At 45.4% G+C, this 20,061-nt stretch overlaps 1 protein-coding gene across 4 annotated transcripts in view; it reads left to right on the forward strand.

Moving 5' to 3' along the window:
- The window catches only part of LOC122543389 (rho guanine nucleotide exchange factor 25-like), a 351,958-nt gene that overhangs the window by 114,013 nt on the left and 217,884 nt on the right, over positions 1-20,061 (forward strand). Inside the window, exon 1 of one of the 4 annotated variants that reach the window (XM_043682074.1) lies at positions 15,008-15,332. The exons of the other annotated variants lie outside the window; for them this stretch is intronic. Within the exon in view, the coding sequence (XP_043538009.1) occupies positions 15,242-15,332 (91 nt within the window). The 5' untranslated portion in view covers positions 15,008-15,241. Of the gene's footprint in view, positions 1-15,007; positions 15,333-20,061 lie in introns of those variants that run through there. 4 annotated transcript variants of the gene reach the window in all.

Here is a 20,061-nt window from a genome sequence, read left to right on the forward strand (position 1 = left end):
CCCCACTCCCCTATTGTACTCTATGCTACTTTCTCCCCACCCCCAACCTCCTCTCATTTATCTCTCCACGCTTCAGGCACTCTGCCTGTATTCCTGATGAAGGGCTTTTGCCCGAAACATCAATTTTCCTGCTCCTTGGATGCTGTCTGAACTGCTGTGCTTTTCCAGCACCACTCTAATCCAGATCGTTATCCACTCCTTTGTCTATCCAGCTGTTCTTCTCTCTCCTTGGGCTCTCTTCTCACCTATCATTCACTCTATACCCCCTTCCCCCATGCTATCTTCAACATATAAACTGACATTTTCCTAGCCACCATCGGTTCTGAGGAAGGGCCACTGGACCTGAAACGTTAACTTTGATTTCTCTTCACAGATGCTGCCAGACCTGCTCAGCTCTTCCAGCAACATCTTTGCTTTCTGATTTATAGCACCTGCAGTTCTTTAGGTTTTTAGTTAATGTTTTGAGTCCGGAATGACTCTTGTGATGTTTGTTACTTAAATCAGTAGCTCACAAAGTGGTCTGTAGACCACTGGTGGTTTGAGAGGGTCTTCCCAATGACTCACAGGATGGTCCAAGATCCAAGTCACTGAGGTGCAACACCACAGCTGAGGCCATATGAGAGAACAGACTAGAACTTTCAAGTTGACCACTCGCTTGATGGCACCTGACATGATCATGTGTGTGGCATGTGTCTCCACAAACACACACAACGGCAACGTCAGCTAATAGTCAAGATTTATGGATCTGTGGATTTTGTTTGATGTTTAGATATGAGACAAGTATTAGCTTCTCAAAAGAACGATTGATTTTGCATCACAGATTCGAATGTTTCAAATGAACCTGTATTCCCTTGCAGTATTCATGTTTATCATTTGCAAATGTCTATTTTAGGTATTTATTTGATGCTTAATTTGAATAAATATACATAAATGTACTTAGAGCAGAAAAAAAGGCCACAAAATATTTCGAGCTTCCATAAGTTTCCATTCCTTCTGGTGAGTCTTATTCAGTGGCAAGAGAAAATGGCTGAGGTTAGACCAGGATAGAAATGTTTGAGAGCCATTGACTGCACCAAAATCATTTGTGAACTTGGGGTGGTAGAGGGAGCGGTAGCTAAGGGGACAATGGATTACCATCTGTTGGCCAACATGAAACTGAACACCAGGAACAGGAGGAAGCCGTTTGATCCGTCAAATCATTTTTAAAAATTCTTTCATGGGTGTCACTGGCTGGGCCCAGCATTTTTTGCCTATCCTGAGTTGCCCCCTCGAGAAAGTGGTGGTTAGCTGCCTTGTGCTATAGGTTGACCGACAATATCCTGAGGGAGGGAATTCCAGGATTCTGACCCAGCGACACTGAAGGAACGGTGATATATTTCCAAGTCAAGATGATGAGTGGCTTGGAGGGGAACTTGCAGAGGGTGGTGTTCCCATATATCTGCTGCCCTTGATCTTCTAGATGGAAGTGGTCGTGTGTTTGGAAGGTGCTGTCTGAGGATCTTTGGTGAATTTCTGCAGTGCCTCTTGTACATGGTACACACTGCTGCTACTGAGCATTGGTAGTTGTGGAAGTGGATCTTTGCAGATGTGGTGCTAAACAAGCGGGCTGCTTTGTCCTGGATGGTGTCAAATTCCTTGAGTGTTGTTAGAGTTGCACCCATCCAGACAAATGGGGAGTATTCCATTGCACTCCTGCTTTATGTCTTGTAGGTAGTGGACAGGCTTTGGTGAGTCAGGAGGTGAGTTACTCACTGCAGAATTCCAGTTCTTGTCGTTTATATGGTGTGTCCGGTTGAGTTTCTGGTCAGTGGAAATTCCCAGTATGTTGACAGTACGAATTTCACATGCAAGCCAGTCTGTTTAAGTACAGCAAATCTTTTATCCCTCAATGACCTTTGTGAGTGAGCCAGATGGGTTTTTATGACAATCTGGTGATTTTGCAGTCACTGTTACTGGTATTAGCTTTTTATTTAATTGTGGCTGTATGTAAAAAATTGAACTTAAATTCTCCAGCAGCTGTGATAGGATTTGAACTAAAATCTCCAGATCAGTAATCCTGGCCTCTGGATTATTAATGCAACAAGATGACCACTGCGCCCATGTAATGCCGGTCAATAGTCAGGAGTTTTATGTAGCGAGTGGGTACTTAGGTTGATTTTTCTTCCCTTGGAATAAAGCACTGAGGAAAATTGTTGTATTTTAACACAGCACAGAATAGGGATCGAACCTTCCAGTTCTGTCAGGCGCAGTACTACACCAGGACGTGTATTTGCCAGTAAGCCATTGGGACTCTTTCCCCCCCCCCCCCCCACCCTTCTGTTGTACAGCAATGTCATTTCTTGGAACTATCTGAAAACTCTAATGCTAACTCCCACCAAATCCTGTCCACCAGACTACTTTGGATCCCCATATCTAAGAGATAAGAGAGAGGCAAGAGTGGACATTGGACCGCTGGAAAATGAAACTAGAGATGTAGTATTAGGGAACAAAGAAATGGCAGAGGAACTGAACAGGAACTTTGCATCAGTTTCAGAATGGAAGATACCAGCAGCATACTAGAGCTTCAAGAGAGTCAGGGCAGAGATGAGTGCAATGGCCATCACTAAGGAGAAGGTGCTGGGGTGGCTGAAAGGTCAGAAGGTGGATAAATTACCCAGTCCAGATGGACTACACCCCAGAGTTCTGAACAAGATAGCTGAAGAGATTGTAGAGACATTGGTGATGAGCTTGCAGTAATCACTGGAGTCAGGGAGGATCCCAGAGGACTGGAAAGTAGCTAATGTAACACACCTGTTTAAGAAGGGAGGTGAGCAGAAGACAGGAAACTATAGGCCCAGTTAGCCTGACCTCATTCATTGGTGAGATTGGGAAGGGTTGGGGTGAGGAAGGAGGGGGGGAGGGTTGGGGTTGGGGTGGAGGTGGGGTGGAGGAGGCAGCGTGGTGTGATGGAGGAGATGGAGGTGTGATGGGTCTACCTACAGCACATGGACTGCAACGGTTCAAGAAGACAGCTGACTATCATCTCAATTGGCACTGGGTATGGTCAATAAGTGCTGGGTCAGCTAGCCACGCCCACATCCTACAAACAAATAGCAAATAAGCTCCAAACCGACAAGAAGTTGGTTGACTCTCAACCGTCCTCTGAAATGGCCCCAGTTAAAATCTTTTTTTAAAGGTGATTAGGGATGGGCAGCATATGCCCCAATTAGCAAGATATTGAAAGGTGCTTGGCACTTGTGGCACACACACAGTACAGAAAGAGACCCTTCGGTCCAAACCAGTCCATGCCGACCATAATCCTAAACTAAACTAGTCCCACCTGTCTGTGCTTGGTCCATATTGCTCCAAACCTTTCCTATTCATGTACTTCTCCAAATATCTTTTAAATGTTGTAACCGTACCTGAATCCACTGCTTACTCAGGAAATTGATTCAATGCACAAACCACCCTCTGTGCCAAACATTTGCACCTCACATCTCTTTTAAATCTCTCTATTCTCACCTTAAAAATGTGCCCTCTATTCGTGAAATCCCCCAACCTAGGAAAAGGCACCTACTGTTAACTCTATCTATATCTCTCATGATTTTATACATTTCTATAAGGTCACCTCTCAATCTCCTATGCTGCAATGAAAAAGGTCCCTGCCTATCCAGCCTTTCTTTATAAGTCCAATCTTTTGTACCCGTTAAATTTACCAGTATCTTGGCAAATTTCTTCTGAACCCTCTCCAGTTTAATAATATCCTTCCTGTAACAGGGCGATCAGAACTGGGCACAATACTCCAGAAGAGGCCTCACCAATGTCCTGAACAACCTCAACATGACGTCCCAACTCCTACACTCAAAGGGCTGAGCAATGAAGGCCAGTGTGCTACACATCTTCTTAACCCCCCCTGTCTATATGTGACGCAAACTTCAAAGAACGATGTACCTGAACCCCTAGGTGTGTCTGCTCTACAACAGTACCTAAGGCCCTACCATTAATTGTATAAGTCCTACCCCTGTTTGTTGTACCAAAGTGCAATACCGAGATCGGTCAAGATGGCACAAGTTCAGGATTCATTCCATCCGGCAAGGCTGAGTTTGAACTCCTGTCCCAGACTTAAAACACCAACTTCACACACATCACAGCTAAGTTGACCATAGCTTGAGGTATACCAGAGTACAGTCAGCTCAGAGCATTCAGGTCATGGGTGTTGTGTGTCACAAAGCGTCTGTCAAATCCTTACCGTCACTGAGTGAAAGCTCCCTGACTGACTCTCTGAGCCTCACTGCAGCCTGAACATGACAGCAATGGTATGAAAATACAGTTGTGTACGTGCAGATAAATCTTCTACTTGCACTTTCAAAGTGACATGCTGGCTTCACTAACTCCTTGTAGGCATGGTTACCATTAGTTTAATATTAATTCATGGGACTGAACCTTCACCCTTGTCAAAATTAGATCTATAAACCATCACCGTTGAGCTCACCATTCCATACCTCTTGTTAATTAGACACATATGTGAGAAAAAGATTGCAAGCTGCTCCATTTGCTATATGTTCTGTATGCTGTGGAACAGCCAAAGGGGTGCATAGTTTTCTCAGACATAAATGGCATTCTTTAGAGGGCTCCTTTCTCGAGAAAAGGAAAAGAAAAATGAGGGTGATCTAGAATCTGAGAGTCATAAAGTTAGCATGGCAAAGAAAGAGACCATTTGGCCTCTTCCAGCTCTAGGATTGGTATCCAAGTTTATGAAAGGGTTTCAATGGGTAGATGCGGAGAAGGTTGTGCCTTCTTGCAGGGGAGACCCGAGCTAGGGGCTATCAATTTAGGATAGCCGCTAATAAACTTAACAGCCAACATACAGGGATATTTAATCTTTTGTAGAGACGGGAGGGATGGAAAAGAAAGTAGGGTAGAGTTTTTGAGGAAGTGTTCACCAGTGTGGATAGAGGGGAGCCAGTAGATGTCTTGTATTTGGATTTTCAGAAGATGTTCGACAGGGTACCTCACAAAAGGTTAAGTCATAAGTGCTTGTGGTGTTGGAGGTAGTGTATCGGTCAGGATAGAGAATTGGCTCATGGGTAGGAAACATCGAGGGGTTCTTTTTCAGGTTGGTAACCCGTGACCCGGGGTTCCACAGGGATTAGTGCAAGGACTGCAACTGCTTACCATGTCTATTAATGACTTGGAGAAAGGAAGTGACTGTAAGCAAGAATCACCCCTCAACCTCCTACAATTCAAAGAAAAATGTCCCAGCTTTTCCAGTCTATTTTTGTCTCTCGACCCTTCCATTTCCGGCAACATCCTGGTAAATTTCTTCTGAACCTTCTCCAGTTTAATAATTTCCTTCCTATAACAGGGAGACGAGAATTGAATACAGTACTCCAGAAGAGGCCTTACCAATGTCCTGTACAGCCTCAACGTGACTTCCCAACTCCTACACTCAAAGGTCTGAGCAGTGAAGGCAAGCATGCTAAACATCTGTGACTCAAACTTCAAAGAATTATGTACCTGCACCCCTCGGTCTCTCTGTTCTACAACACTACCCAAGGCCCTACCATTAACTGTATAAGTCTTGTTGTTTGTTTTACCAAAATGCAGTACCTCGCACTTACTCAAAATAAGCTCACATCTGCTACTCCCCAGTCTGTTGAACCAATTGATTACGATCTTTTTGTAATCTCAGATAATCTTCTTCACTGTCCATGATGCCACCAATTTTGGTATCATCTTACTGACCATGCCTCCTATATTCTCATCCAAATCATTTATATAAATGACAAACAAAAGTGGACCCAGCACCGATCCGTGTGAAACACCCATGGTTCGCTAGCCTCCAGTCCGAAAAACAATCCTCCACCTCCATCTGTCTTCTACCAACTGGGGGACTTGTGCCTGAAACACAGAAAGCAGCACACACGGGCAGCAGGGAATCAGGAAGGCTCAGGGAATGTTGGCCCTTATTCCAAGGGAGTTGGAGTGTAAGAGTAGGGAAGTCTTACTATAACTGTACAAGGTGCTGGTGAGACCACGTCTGGAACACTGTGAGCAGCTCTGGTCCCTTGTTTACGGAAAGATGTCATTTCATTGGAGACAGTTCAGAGAAGGTTCACTAGGATGATCCCTGGTGTGGAGAAAAGGTTAAACAGGTTGGGACTCTACTCACTGGGGTTGAGAAGGATGAGAGCTGATCTCAGTGTAACATATTGGATACTTAAGGGGCTTGACAGGGTAAATACTGAGAGAATGTTTCCCCTCCTGGGAGAGTCTAGGACTAGAGGGCATAGTCTCAGAATAAAGGGGCACCAATTTAAGACTGAGATGTAGAAGAATTTCTTCTCCCAGCGAGTTTCGAACTCCTTGCCACAGAGATCTGTGAGGACAGATTCCTTGTGTATATTTATGGCTAGGGGATAGATTTTTGTTCAGTTGGGGAATCAAAGGTTATGAGGAAAGGGCAGCAAAATGGACGTGAGGAATGTTGGATCAGTTATGATGCTGTTGAATGGTGGAGTAGGCCTGAGGGACTGAATGGCCTATTCCAATTGCTATTTCTTATGGCTTTATGTTTAGTGAGGAATTCAAGAGAAATCTCTCTAGTCAGAAAGTTGGGAAAATGTAGAAATCACAGCCAGAGGGAGTGCTTGAGAATCATGTTGATGCATTTTCAATAAAGACATGAGGGAGAAAGAAATGGAAGGATATGTTTGTCAAACTTTCTGAGTAAAGGGAGAAAGGAGGTGTACTGCTAATGTCACTGGACTAGTAATCCAGACACGCAACCTAATATTCTGCGGTCATGGATTCAAATCCCACTTTGATAGCTGGTAGTATTTAAATTTAATAAATAAATATGGAATATAAAGTTAGTCTCAGTGCGGATGGCCATGAAATTCTCAGCAATTGTTGGAAAAACCTATCTGGTTCACTAATGTCCTTTAGAGAAGGAAACTGCCATCTTTACCTGGCCTGGCATACATGCGACTCTAGACTCTCAGCAGTGTGGTTGACTCTTAACTACCCTCTGGGCAAATCGAGACGGGGAATAAATGCTGGCCTAGCCAGTGATGCCTACATCACATGAAAAGGATTTTAAAGAAGAGACGCATAAATGCTGACATGAATCTGTCAGGTGAACAGCCTGTTTCTGTGCTGTACATATTTTGCATCTCTGTAACCTCCTCCAGCTCCACAACCCTTCAGGATTTCCACACACTTCCGATTCTGGCCTCTTGTGCATCCCTTGCTCCACCCTTGGTGACCGTGCCTTTAGCTGTCCAGGCCTCAAACTCTAGAATTTCGTCCCCAAACCTCTCTATCCCTCTCCACTCAAAAGATATTAATTAGAGGTTACCTCTTTGAGATTTTGATCATTTGTCATCATATCTCTTTACGTTCAGTGTTAAATTTTATCTGGTAACAATCCTATGACGTATTGCCACATTGTTCCCTGTGTGAAAGATGCTACGTAAATGCAAGTTGCTGCTGGCAATCTTTCTCTGCTAACGTTTCACCCAAAATGACAGATGGGACCTACGCAAGGATGTTTTAGACATGGCACCCCCTACAAATCGAAGGGACTAAGAGACCACTCGATTTCAGTAGTTCAAAGTGATTTGAGAATTCGAGAGGCAGACTGAACAACGTGATTTTCAGTGATGGGAGAGTCTAGCTCCAGGAGGTTTAACATTAACTTTCCAATTAGTCTATTAAGGGGCGATGTCAGGAAGCACTTACCACACAAAGGGGAGTGGAAATTTGGAATGTGCTAAACCCCACCCCCACAAAAATGCTGTGGTGGCTGATTGGAGAGTTGTGGTTAGTTGCAAACTTTGAAACTGAATGTTTATTATTGAGTGAAGGGATTGATGAGGGCATTGAGGGTTAGGGTGCCAAGACTAACAGATGGTATCAGTATACTGAATGCTCAAACTCAAATTGAATAGCAGAATGGGTTTAAGGGGCTGATTGGTCACCTCTTGTTCCTGTCTGACATTCTAAAGGGAAATGAGTCATAAACACTTCCAAAGGAGACAAATAGATAGTGTATATTTTCAATGGGAAAGCTTATACAGTTTATACAAAAGGTGATGTGTATATCTTCATCTGTAAACCTGGTAAAAGCTATAAAGAGACAAAGGTAATCAGTTGAAGGGGCAGTATTTTTCACTCTAAAATGTATTTTGTCCCACATTCCTCTCTCTTGACTCTCATTGATGACAAATGCCCTCTAATCCCACAATAACCGTGTATTCTTAATGTGGGAATCTAATTGGTCAGCGATTAGGACAACCGTAAGATGTAGGAGCAGCAGTAGGCCATTCAGCCCATTGAGTGTACTTTGTCATTCAATGAGGCCACGGCTGATCTGATAATTCCCAACTCCACTCTCTTGCCTTTTCCCTGTAACCCCTTGATTCCCCTTCCTGATTAAACATCTCTCTGTCTCAGCCTTGAGTATACTCACTGATCCAGCCCCGACAGCCCTCTGTGGGAAAGAATTACACAGACCCACTCCCCTCTGAGGGAAGAAATTTCTCCTCATCTCTGTCTTCAATGGGTGACCCCTTATTCTGGGATTGTACTCTCTGGTCCTAGACTCTCTCCCACAAGGGGAAACAACCTCTCCACATCCCCCCAGTCAAGTCCCCCAGGGAATCTTAGATGTTTCAATAAGGTCACCTCTCATTCTTCTAAACCCCAATGAGTCCAGGCCCAACCTCCTCAACCTCTCCTCATGGGACAGTCCCTCCATACCCGGGATCAGCCGAGTGGACCTTCTCTGGGCTGCCTCCAATGTCAGTCTGTCTGTGCTGGCTCAGTGGTTAGTACTGCCACCTCATAGCACCAAGGGCCCTGGTTTGATTCCACCCTTGATAGCACCAAGGGCCCTGGTTTGATTCCACCCTTGGGTTACTGTCTGTGTGGAGTTTGTACATTCTCCCCATGTCTGCGTGGGTTTCCTCTGGGTGCTGCGGTTTCTTGCCACAGTCCAGAACTGTGCAGGTTGGGGTGGATTGGCCGTACTAGATTGCCCATCGTATCCAGGGGTGTATTGGTTACGTGGATTCGCCATGGGAAATGTAGGATTACAGGGTTAGGGTGAGGGGGTGGGTCTGGGTGGAATGCTCTTCAGAGGGTTGGTGTATACTTGATGGGCTGAATGACCTGCTTCCACACTATTGGGATTCTATGATTCCTTCGATAAGGGATCTCAAACTGTTCACAGTATTCTAGTTGTGGTCCAACTAGTGCCTTGTATGTTTCAATAACCATGTATTCTCATTCTTCTAAACTCCAACGAGTACAGGCTCAACCTACTCAGCCTCTTCTCCCAAGACAGTCCCTCTATACCCGGGATCAGCCAAGTGAACCTTCTCGAAGACATTTCCATGAAAAGGAATGCAAGCATTCCCTAGACAAAAAAAAGTCACACGTTTACAGCAGGAGGCACTGCACCACAACATGCAACAGGAAACCTGGCTGATTTCCACGTTCCTTCTACTTAAGGCTGAGTCACTAGTCCCATTGCAATGCCTTACCAGTTCATGCAAGCGTAGACTTATATGTGTTGGGGGAGGGGATCTTTGCTGATCCGGTGTTGGATCTCCTTGTCAGTGGTGGTATTTTGAGTGAGGTGATAGCCAAGGTCTGGAAGAGGTCACCATATTCCAGAGCCGCTCCATCAACATATCTGGGAGCTGGAGTACTTTGCTGACTGGGTATTGGTTGATTGAAATGCAGAAGGTGGACATGGAAAGGATGTTTCCTTTTGTGGGAGAGTCCAGACTTACAGGGGCAGCTGTTTTAAAATTATGGGTGATCCTTCTAGGAGAGAGAACTTTTTTTCCCCCCTCTTAAACTTTGGAGATCTATGCGTCAGAAAGGCCTCAGGTCATTGGATCGATTCTTGTTAATTAGGGAATCAAAGATTATCAAGATTAGATGGAACGCAAACTGATCAGCCATAATATTATTTTAATTGGGGGTGCTGTCTCGATGGACTGAATGGTCTACTTCTGCTCCTATTTTGTGTGTTTGGGAAATATCTAAGTTTTGGTTTGGCAATATTCAAGGACAGTGTGAGTTTTTTTGTCTGATTGAGTGTGGCATGCCAATCTGTTGCCGACTGGACAATGACACTGCAATTATAGAATCCCTACAGTGTGGAAGCAGGCCATTTGGCCCATTGAGTCCACACTGACCCTTCAAAGAACAGCCCACTCCCACCCCTGTAACCCTGCATTTCCTATGGCTAACCCACCTAGCCTGCAATCCCTGGACACTATGGAACAATTTCCCATGGCCAATCCATCAAGCCTGCACGTCCCTGGACACTATGGGACAATTTAGTATGACCATTCCACCTAACCTGCATATCCCTGAACACAATGGGACAATTTCCCATGGCCAATTCACCTGACCTGCACATCTTTGGACTGTGGGAGGAAACTGGAGCACCCGGAGGAAACCCACGCAGACACGGGGAGAACATGCAAACTCCACACACACAGTTGCCCTATGGTGGAATCGAACCCAGGACACTTGTCCAGTGAGGCAGCAGTGCTAACCACTGAGCCACTGTGCTGCCATCTGCAAGCTATGTATCTATGAAGTGCTCAGCTTCGATGCAAAGATAGCTGAAGGCTAAAGGGAAGAGCTTGCTATTGTTCTAAATGACAGTAACTTGTCCATCAGGCTGCATTGTACTTTGAGCCAAAACCTTTTAATGACGTGACACAACAACAGCACAGGAGGAAAAGAGAGGAAGCAAACTCTGCACTGCGGATCCCACTGCCTCATGAGGCATGTCCAAAGATTTGGAGGTGGAGAATTGGTTTCAGTCACTTGATGATCCACAGCAGAAACAGGTGACCCAGAGCAGAGATCATCCTTGAATCACGGGATAACCAAGTGTTGCCCACACTGACAACAACACAGGCATCATATCACTGTGTAGTCATAATATACATGGAGTAGTTTACAGACCTGTGGTGGTTCCTGCCCTTCTACATGGCTCTGAGACATGGACTGTCTACAACAGGCACCTCAAGTTGCTGGAGCAGTCCCACCAACCCTGCCTGCGCAAGATCCTGCGAATACACCAGCACCAGTGTTCTTGACCAGGCCAACATCCCCAGCATTGAGGCACTGACCTGCTCTTGATCGGCACGTCGTCTGCCTGACCGACACGAGGGTCCCCAAGCAAGTGCTCTACTGCCAGCTCTGAAACAGCAGGCAAGTCCCAGGTGAATTGCTTCGGCGACCCCCTCAAGGCCTTACTGGAGAAGTGCAGCATTCCCTCCGACACCTGGGAATCACTGGCCCAAGACCATCCAGAGTGGAGGAGGAGCATCCGGGAAGGCGTCGAGCGCCTCAAGACTTGCCCTTGGAAAAAAGCGGAAGCCAGGTGAAAGGAGCGTGGTGCCACACCAATGCCCCACTCACCCCTTCCCGTGACCACCTTCTGCCCCAAGTGTAACAGAGCTTGTGGTAGCTGCATCAGTCAGCTATGCTTAAGTTCTGTATGACCTAAGTGAGTCACCCTGAAGTGGAAGAGAGTCATCCTCGTCTGTGAGGGATCATCAATGATGATGGTGAGTCATGACATACACTTGATGGACTGAAGGGTCTCTATTATATTAAATGATTCTTTGATTTCAGTGAAAATTGCACATCACACTTTGCCTTCCTTTAACTTTGAGAACGGTATCACAGTGGTTGATCATAGGACTGTCATGCATGTTGATTAAGATTTGCAATTTATCCTTTGTAATTCATCCTTTGTTTTTTGTTTACCAGCTTTCTTCTTTCACCCATCTACCCAGCCAGGGAATGCTGGTCTTGATCGAGGTTTCAGGTTTTGAGTTCAGTGGAGAAATTGCACTGCGAAACTGCCTGAATGCATCCTGGTTGGGTTAGACCTCAAATTTCCACCAAGTTTCTTTTCCATGGTCATCGACGTAAGACTTAGTTGGTCTTGGTCCTAAAACTTAATAAGGCCAAGATGAGATTTATTGAAAGTGTTTAAAGTATGTTGGGATTTGAGGGAGTAAATAGTGAGAAACTGGTGGTAGAACCAGAGGTTCCATGTGGGAAAACCTATTAGATGTGAATTGCATGCCTGATAGAATGCTGCGTACAAGCTCGATGGGCACCTTCTTTGATTGCTGTTCCAAAGAGCTGCCATAGTCTGGATGGGCTGAATGGTCTGTTTAAGTGCTGTACTATTCTACGTCTTTATGAACCTGTGCAATCAGGTCATGTAATAGAGCACAATTGTTTTCTTTCCACGAAAGAGAATTTAAATTATTACTTGGTCATACAGAACTTGAGTATTGCTGAACATGGACCCATTTTGTCCATGTTGTTTGCCTTGAGCTCATCTGAATGCTTTGCAAGAAATACCAGAGTTGGGGAGAATAACCTTCTATTGTATGAAAGGAAGGTGCTGATTGGTTGGTAAATGAACTCTGGTTGAGGTGTTGCTGAAGAGAATGCACCAGTTAATGATTACTGACAGTTAACCTCCAGGCTTTGTTTAAATTTTAAACCTTGAGAAATGAATCAAAGAATGGCTGTTACTTATTTTGTTGAGTTGAAAGGAGCACAGTGCGTGTACATGCTGTATATGTCACCTTCAACACACGGAGGTACACCATGGTGGAAGCCCCACTGACAGTCGTAAAATGGGTCCCAACTTAATTCTTCACACACTTGGAATAATTTAGCAAATGTCCAATCATGGAATCATGCCTTATGTTGAATTTGGTGTTGTGGGTTCCGCAAGCCTGGTTTTGTATTCTGTCTACAGTCTATGAATTGCTTGTTGCGAACAACCAAATGTATATGCTGCTTGTTATGGTCTGATAATCTTTGGGATGTATGGCCTACAAACTGAAAACCTTTGACAAAATATGCCCTTTTTCAGCAATGGTAAAGACAATGAAAACTAGGTGCTGACATATTGATACAGCTGAAAATGGATGTATCACCAAAAGTTAGAATTTTGAATAATGAGTACTTTTATTCTTTAATGGTGTTGTGGGCATGTTCCCCATTCTTGATTGTTCCCAAACTGAGTGGCTGGTAGGCCATTTCCAAGGGCAGTTAAGAGTCAACTACATTGGCTGTGGGTCTGCAGTCACGTGTAGTCCAGACCAGGTAAGGAAGGCCGTTTCCTTCCCTTAAAGAAATTTGTGAACCAGGTGGGTTTTTCCAACAATTGATGATAGTTACCATGGCCACTCCATCACTGAGACTAGCTTTCTATGTCAGATTTTATTTATTACATTACAGATTTGAACCATGCCCCAGAGAGTTAGCCTGGATTGCTCGTCCAATGCCATTACCACAATACCCTGATCTCCACCCTCCCCCCGGAACGCACACGCACACACACAATACCCTGATCGCACACGCGCGCGCACACACACACACTTCACTGAAAATGACTCAAAGCTCAAACCAGACTGATGGGGTGGCATGGTGGTTCAGTGGTTAGCACTGCTGCCTCACAGCACCAGGGACCTGGGTTCATTTCTACTCTCAGGTGACTCTGCAAACTCCACACAGACAATCTCCCTGTGTCTACATGGGTTTCCTCTGGGTGCTCTGGTTTCCTCCCACAGTCCAAAGATGTGCAGGTTAGGGTGGATTGGCCATGCTAAATTGCTCATAGTGTTCAGGGATATGCAGGCTAGGTGAATTGGCCATGGAAAATGCAGGGTTACAGGGATAGGGTGGGGTTATAGATATAGGTGGGATGCCCTTTGGAGGGGTGATGTGGACTCAATGGGCCAAATGGCCTGCTCCCACAGTGTAGGGATTCTATGAAGCACATCCACATTGAGTTGACATACATGAGGTCTGATCATTGTTGGATGTTAAAGAAGAAAAACTACTATATGGAGAGCCTCCCCAATCCGTGCAGTCGGTAGAATTTCCTCGGGACCTAATCTGGGCAAAATTGAACCTTGAACCTGAGCAAGAGATTGTGAAAAATAGGAAGAGTCATTTTCAGTGAAGTGTGTGGGGGGGGGGAGCTAGGGGGGAGATCAGGGTATTGTGGTAATGGCATTGGACGAGTAATCCAGGTTAACTCTCTGGGATATGGTTCAAATCTGTAATGTAATTAATAATTACAATGGCCATGGTAATTATCATCGATTGTTGGAAAAACCCATCTGGTTCACTAATTTCCTTTAGGGAAGGAAACGGCCTTCCTTACCTGGTCTGGGCATGAATTTACAGTTAAACTCCTCTGTTATTTGGTTATTTGTACAGCCAGCTTTGCCTGTCAATATAACTGATGAAAGCTTGAACTCAGTATGGTTCCGTTTGCCAAGTTCAGGTACAGCTACCCTGCACAACCTTGCAATGGGTCGACTCACCTTCTTGCACTGAGGAAATTCTCTTTTGAGTACTTTGTCTATGGGTTTAGCGGCCAATCAATACACTTTCTAATTCAACTTGAGAGCCAAAACTAAAGCCAGCCACCTCCATAACTATTTGTTTGCAGGCTGAGGGGAAAAAAGAAGAGAGGAGTATGCCTTTAAATGTCCCTCAAGTTTGATTTTTAAGACTCTGGCGGTGTCAGTGAAATATTACAGCCTGGGTTCCAGAAAGGCATACAGGCAAAACAAGAGGTATGTGACAGTTCTAGGAGCTTTTAGCCCTGGCTGTTTAAAACAAAATATAAGCAGGGGATCATGAAAATCCTGCTGGATAACCCCCTCAGTGGGTTAAGTTGAATCTGTTTAACACACTTTCCATTTTTAGACTATTTCGTACAGATACTGGTTTTCATCAAGCTCTCTCTCACTTTCATATACACCACAAAGGCAGGTCTACTGGAATTGTGCCTCAGTCCATTGCAGTGAAGAGTTTTCTCTGAGGTGAATATCAGTTCAGGCTTGTGAAATGGCTGAAGATTACTCTGGACATTTACCCAGCTGTACAGATAGCTCGTGTGCTGTCAACCCTTCCCAAGGCCTCAGAATCTGCAGTCAGTGCTGCAGAGAGCCGGGGAGGGGGTGGTCCTTGATTGCTGGAAGAGCCACAGATTGAGAGAGCGAGTGAGAGAGAGAGTGAAGGCAGTCTCCTCCCAGTCAAGCGAACCGTTACTTCATGTGCTGTGCCTGCTCTGCAGTGAGCAGTTTTCAGACTTACAGCAGAACCCGCCAGTCTCTCCCGCTTATATGGCCAGGGTGCTTCGATCTCCACGGCAGGCTGGCATGCGTGCCAACCAGGCAGCATGAAGGGCGGGCAGCAGCGGCCGGGCTGTGCGTGCCAGCATTTGTTCTGCAAGGTCCTGGCAAAGTGCAGATGTTGTTACAGAGTACGAGGTTAGTGACTTTAGCCCTGTTGGCATCTTGTGTGTGGGACTCTCTGCGCGTGTGTGTGAGTGTGTGTGTCAGTGAAAGTGTGTATCCGTTTGTGTGTGTGTCAGTGAGTTTGTTTCAGTGAGTGTGTGTGAGACAGAGAGAGTATGAATGTGCGCGAGTGAGTGTGTGCTTGTGTCAGTAAAAGTGAGAGTGTGTGTGTGTTGGACTGCAATGATTGTGACTTCTCTCTGGCTTTCAAATGCAGACTCACCTCACACCTGTTTTGTCCATTTTCAACAAGCCTATGGTACTGTGTCTGATAGCAACTTTGTCAGAGAATTGCCTGGCACAATCCTATCACCATCTGTGAGAAACTGTAGGAATTCTTATGAGGTCACTTCGGCATCTTCAAAATAATCAGGTCAGATTTGAGAGTGATCATGGACAGGATGGGGCTGTGCACAGTTGTAAATGGATGAAATCAAATATTTTTATTTGGTTGGCTCCAGGTGTAAATGAGATGTTCTCTGCTTTCCAGAATGCACTTTTTTCACTTTGACTTGCTGATATTCAGGTTGGATATAAAACTTATTGTGTTGTGTGTTTGTTGTGTGTTTTGAAAGCATTCACAGCTCAATGGGCAAAGTATAAGGAGAATAATTGGATATCTGGCATCAGTTTGATGGGATGAATGGCCTCCTCCTGGGCTGTACAATGCTGTGAAGGCTGGCCAGGAAACCCAGGAAGGTGCCAGCTTCAATGCCCGCTCAGTGCCTGGGTCAGCTGGTCACAAGCAGAGGACTGAGAGTTGGCGGGTTGATGGTGGGATGTGTGCATTGGAATTAGGAAAGTGCCAAGGGGTACACAGTGGTGGGGAGAGAAAGGGCACAGGAGGAAGCAGTGTGAATCACCTAGGGCTCTGGCAGAACCCCTGTGACCTTTCAAAAGAACCATTTGATTTACTTCCCTTCCCCTACTTGTTTCCCGTTGGCCTGCTCATCTTTCAAAAGCACAAGAGAGAAAAAAAGCAAAGTCCTTCATAATCTGAACCATAAGGATATCCTGCAATGGTCTCCTTTTCCTTTACATGCCTAGGCTGTGGAATAATGCCGAGCACTCCAGAGATTACAAAAAAATCTTGGATGGACGGGTGTCTGGAATGAAGGAAAATCAAGATAAAGTAGTTAGGCCAGGACGGGGTTAACAACAAAAACTGCCAAGGCTTCAAGTGTCAAAGTCAACGAAGCTTTATGTGATTAAAGTCAGTCTCCTCCACAAATCAGAGCACACAAAAAGATTGCCCATTGACCCGAAAGTATTCCACTTATTCTCTATGATATGAAGCAACAGCTCTGAAATGTTCAGTCCCTTCACACAAATATCCTGACAGAGTGAAATTCTGTCTCAGTATCTCTTTTTATCACTGGCCGTTTCAGCTCACGACGCCCAAATTAAACTCTCTACCCAGTGCAAGGTTATGTGACTCATGCCTGGATCTTTAACCCAATGCCCTGTATCCCCCAACCTGTCACCCGCCAGCTCAACGAGAAATTGGATTGCTTATTAATTTAAAGTGATGCGAGCCAGCTTCTGTGTTAGGGGAGGGGCTATAGAGGTCAGATAGGCATTAGCATTTGTCTTCCCTTGGGCTTAATGCGATTGTTTAGTTGAAGGAGGGCCTGAGGTTGGCCTGTCTGCCTCAGTGACGTGCCTCCACTAGTGAGTATCGTGCCTCCTCCGCTGGTGAGCATTGTGCATCCTCCACTAGTGAGCATCGTGCTTCCTCCGCTGGTGAGCATCGTGCATCCTCTGCTAGAGAGCATCGTGCCTCCTCTGTCTTTGAGCAGCATGATTGCAATGGACATCTGAAAGGTACAGGGTTGGGCTCTCAGTAAAGTGAAAAGCCTTGCCCCTTTAATGGGCAACAAGGTAGTGGTGGGTGAGGAATTTGGCCTGTGGTGTCTTTCACCCCTCGCTCCATCAAGTCCAGGTCCTGATATTGCTGCTGTGTGAAGACACGTAAACAGGATTGCAATCCATCATGGATGGCAGTGCCAAACAAGCAATGACCATTCCCACGTTTGGCATTCTGTGTGATTTCCTATTGACATTTAAGTTGACCGAGTGCAAGATGATTCATTTGTGCCTGTCCTGACCCACTTCCCAGATGAACTTTACCCCTTGTGTCCCGTCAGCCAAGCTGAAACAAGATTGCCTGCCTCCACGTTCCTGAGCTCATCCAACCTCGGTACCTACACCTTAGACCCTATTCAACCTTCAGCATAGTGCTCATTAGCATCCTCTCCTCGATTTTTTTTTGACTTCACATTGTTGTTTTTCAATCCTTCCATGGCCTTGCTCCTCTCAATCTCAGTCATCCCCTCCAGCCCTACAACCTTCCAAGATCTCTGCAGTTCTTGAATTGGCCTTGGTGAGACCACACCTGGAGTATTGTGTGCAGTTTGGGTCTCCTTATCTGAGGAAGGATGTTCTGGTGATGGAGGGAGTACAGCAAAGGTTTCCCAGACTGATTCCTGGCATGGCAGGACTGTCGTATGAAGAGAGACTGGATCGGTTAGGACTATACTCCCTGGACTTTAGAGGAATGAGGGTGGAATCTCATTGAAACTTATAAAATTCTAACCAGATTAGACAAGGTCAATGCAGGGAGGATGTTCCCATTAGTGGAGGAGTTCAGAAGCCGAGGTCATGGTTTAAGGATATGGGGTAAATGTTTTAGGACTGAGATGAGGAGAAATGTCTTCACCCAGAGTGTGGGGACCCTGTAGAATTTACACAGAAACTGGCTACGGCCAAAATATTGTGTGTGTGTGTGTGTTCAAGAAGGAGTTAGTTACAGTTCTTGTGGCTAAAGGGATCAAAGGGTATGGGGGGAGGGCGGGACTAGGGTACTGAGCTCGATGATCGGACATGATCACACTGAATGAGGGGCTGCATGGCCTACTCCTGCACATGTTTTCCATGTTTCTGTGGCTTCTTTCGCATCCTTGATTTGAATCGTTTCACCATCGCTGGCCGAGACTTCAGTTGCCTAGACCCCAAACTCTGGAATTCCCTCTGTAAACCTGGGCACCTCTCCCTCCTTTTCGTCACTGCCTGAAACCCAGCTTTTTGTCCAAGGCTTGCCACATTGTCCCCTTCAGTGGCCAATTCTGATCTGGTATTGTGAGGGACCTTGGGACATTTTACCACATTAAGGTCACTACATAAATGCAAAGTTGTTGTTGATTGATGTTTGCACTGCTGATTGATGTTTGCATGTGATGCCAGCTGTGAGATTTAGATTTTATTGTCATGTGTCCTTGAGTACAGGAATACAGTGAAAAGTGTACAAAGTTGCCATTCTCTGGCGCCACCTTAGAATACAAAAGACAGGATTACACACAGTAGCAGAAATATAAAAATCAGACAAAAGATAAGGAAATATCCAGTTCACTCCCCAACCTCCGCCATGAGTCCTCGCCTGTTAAGTGCCACCTCAGCTGAGCATCTGACATTTCACCTCCTTGATCAGAATTTCAATGCTACAGATATGCTCTTCCCACAGATTTAGTGAAATTGTCCAACTAACTAAAAGTTCTAAGTACGAGATCTTTTTTTGCGTTCAGCTTTGAGCTGGAATTCAGGCCTCAGCGTCACAAAATGACAGCCTGTCCTGTCGCAGAATTCAGTCATATACTTCCAGTTGACTGCCTGCACACCTCTTTGCCCCAACCCCCTCTACTGGATCATGACGAGCCAGGATCTATAAGGAGGGCATTAAATAAACCTAAGTTGGTGGCTTGCATCCAAAGGAAGCATACTGGCTTCTTCACCCAAGGTCACAGTGCTCAGGACAGCACTGAAGGAAAGAACCTAAAGCTTGCATTTCCATAGTGCCTTTCATGAACGCAATTTGTGTTAAAGTGCCCTACAGCCAATTAGATCCATAGTCCCTACCAACGTAAGACAGGCAGCAGGCAATTTTGTGCATAGCAAGCTCCCACAACCAGCAATGTGATCATGAGTAAATCATCCGGTTGTTTTTGTGTATCATTGTTGAGGAATAAATATTCCAACAATTCTTAGAAAAACCCATTTGGTTCACTCTCCTTTAGGGAAGGAAACTGCTATCCTTACCTAGTCTGGCTAACATGTGACTCCAACTCACAGCCAGTGTAATTGACTCTTGTTTGCCCTCTGGACAACAGATGCTGGCCTAGCCAGCGACTCCTGTGAATGAATAAAAAACCCTTCACCCCTGCACCAAAGAACATTTTGAGAGAAGAACATTTTGAGAGAACTCTATGGGGGCAGTTTTCCCCTCAGTGGAGCTGGTGAGCGAGCTGGTTAGTAGGGGAATTTGGTGAGTGGGCCCTGGAGATAGTGAGGAGATGCTTGGGTGACTTGCTTCACTGACTAGCTATTCAAGCCATTTCATCATCAGTTAGTGGCAACTTAGGGGCTTCAGCTAGCCACCTTCCTGATTACCTGCCTCTCCAGAGGGCAAGAAAGAAGGTGGCTAGAATCTCTACTGGGAAACCATGGTGACCTGCCTGCCAGCTTGGGTTGCGGTGGGCGGAGGCTTTCAATTGCCCAAATCTGGGTTGCAATCAGAGGCATACAGAGTGGGCAAAGGTGGTTGGCTTCTGAAAGCCACCCGTATTCTGCCTTTGCCTCTGCTTCTTGCAACTTCCACTTTGTGAAAATAATATAAAAAATAATTAACTTCTCTTAGCTGGATCCCCCG

This window comes from Chiloscyllium plagiosum, chromosome 43 (genome assembly GCF_004010195.1).
Source record: "Chiloscyllium plagiosum isolate BGI_BamShark_2017 chromosome 43, ASM401019v2, whole genome shotgun sequence".
Lineage (NCBI taxonomy): Eukaryota > Metazoa > Chordata > Chondrichthyes > Orectolobiformes > Hemiscylliidae > Chiloscyllium > Chiloscyllium plagiosum.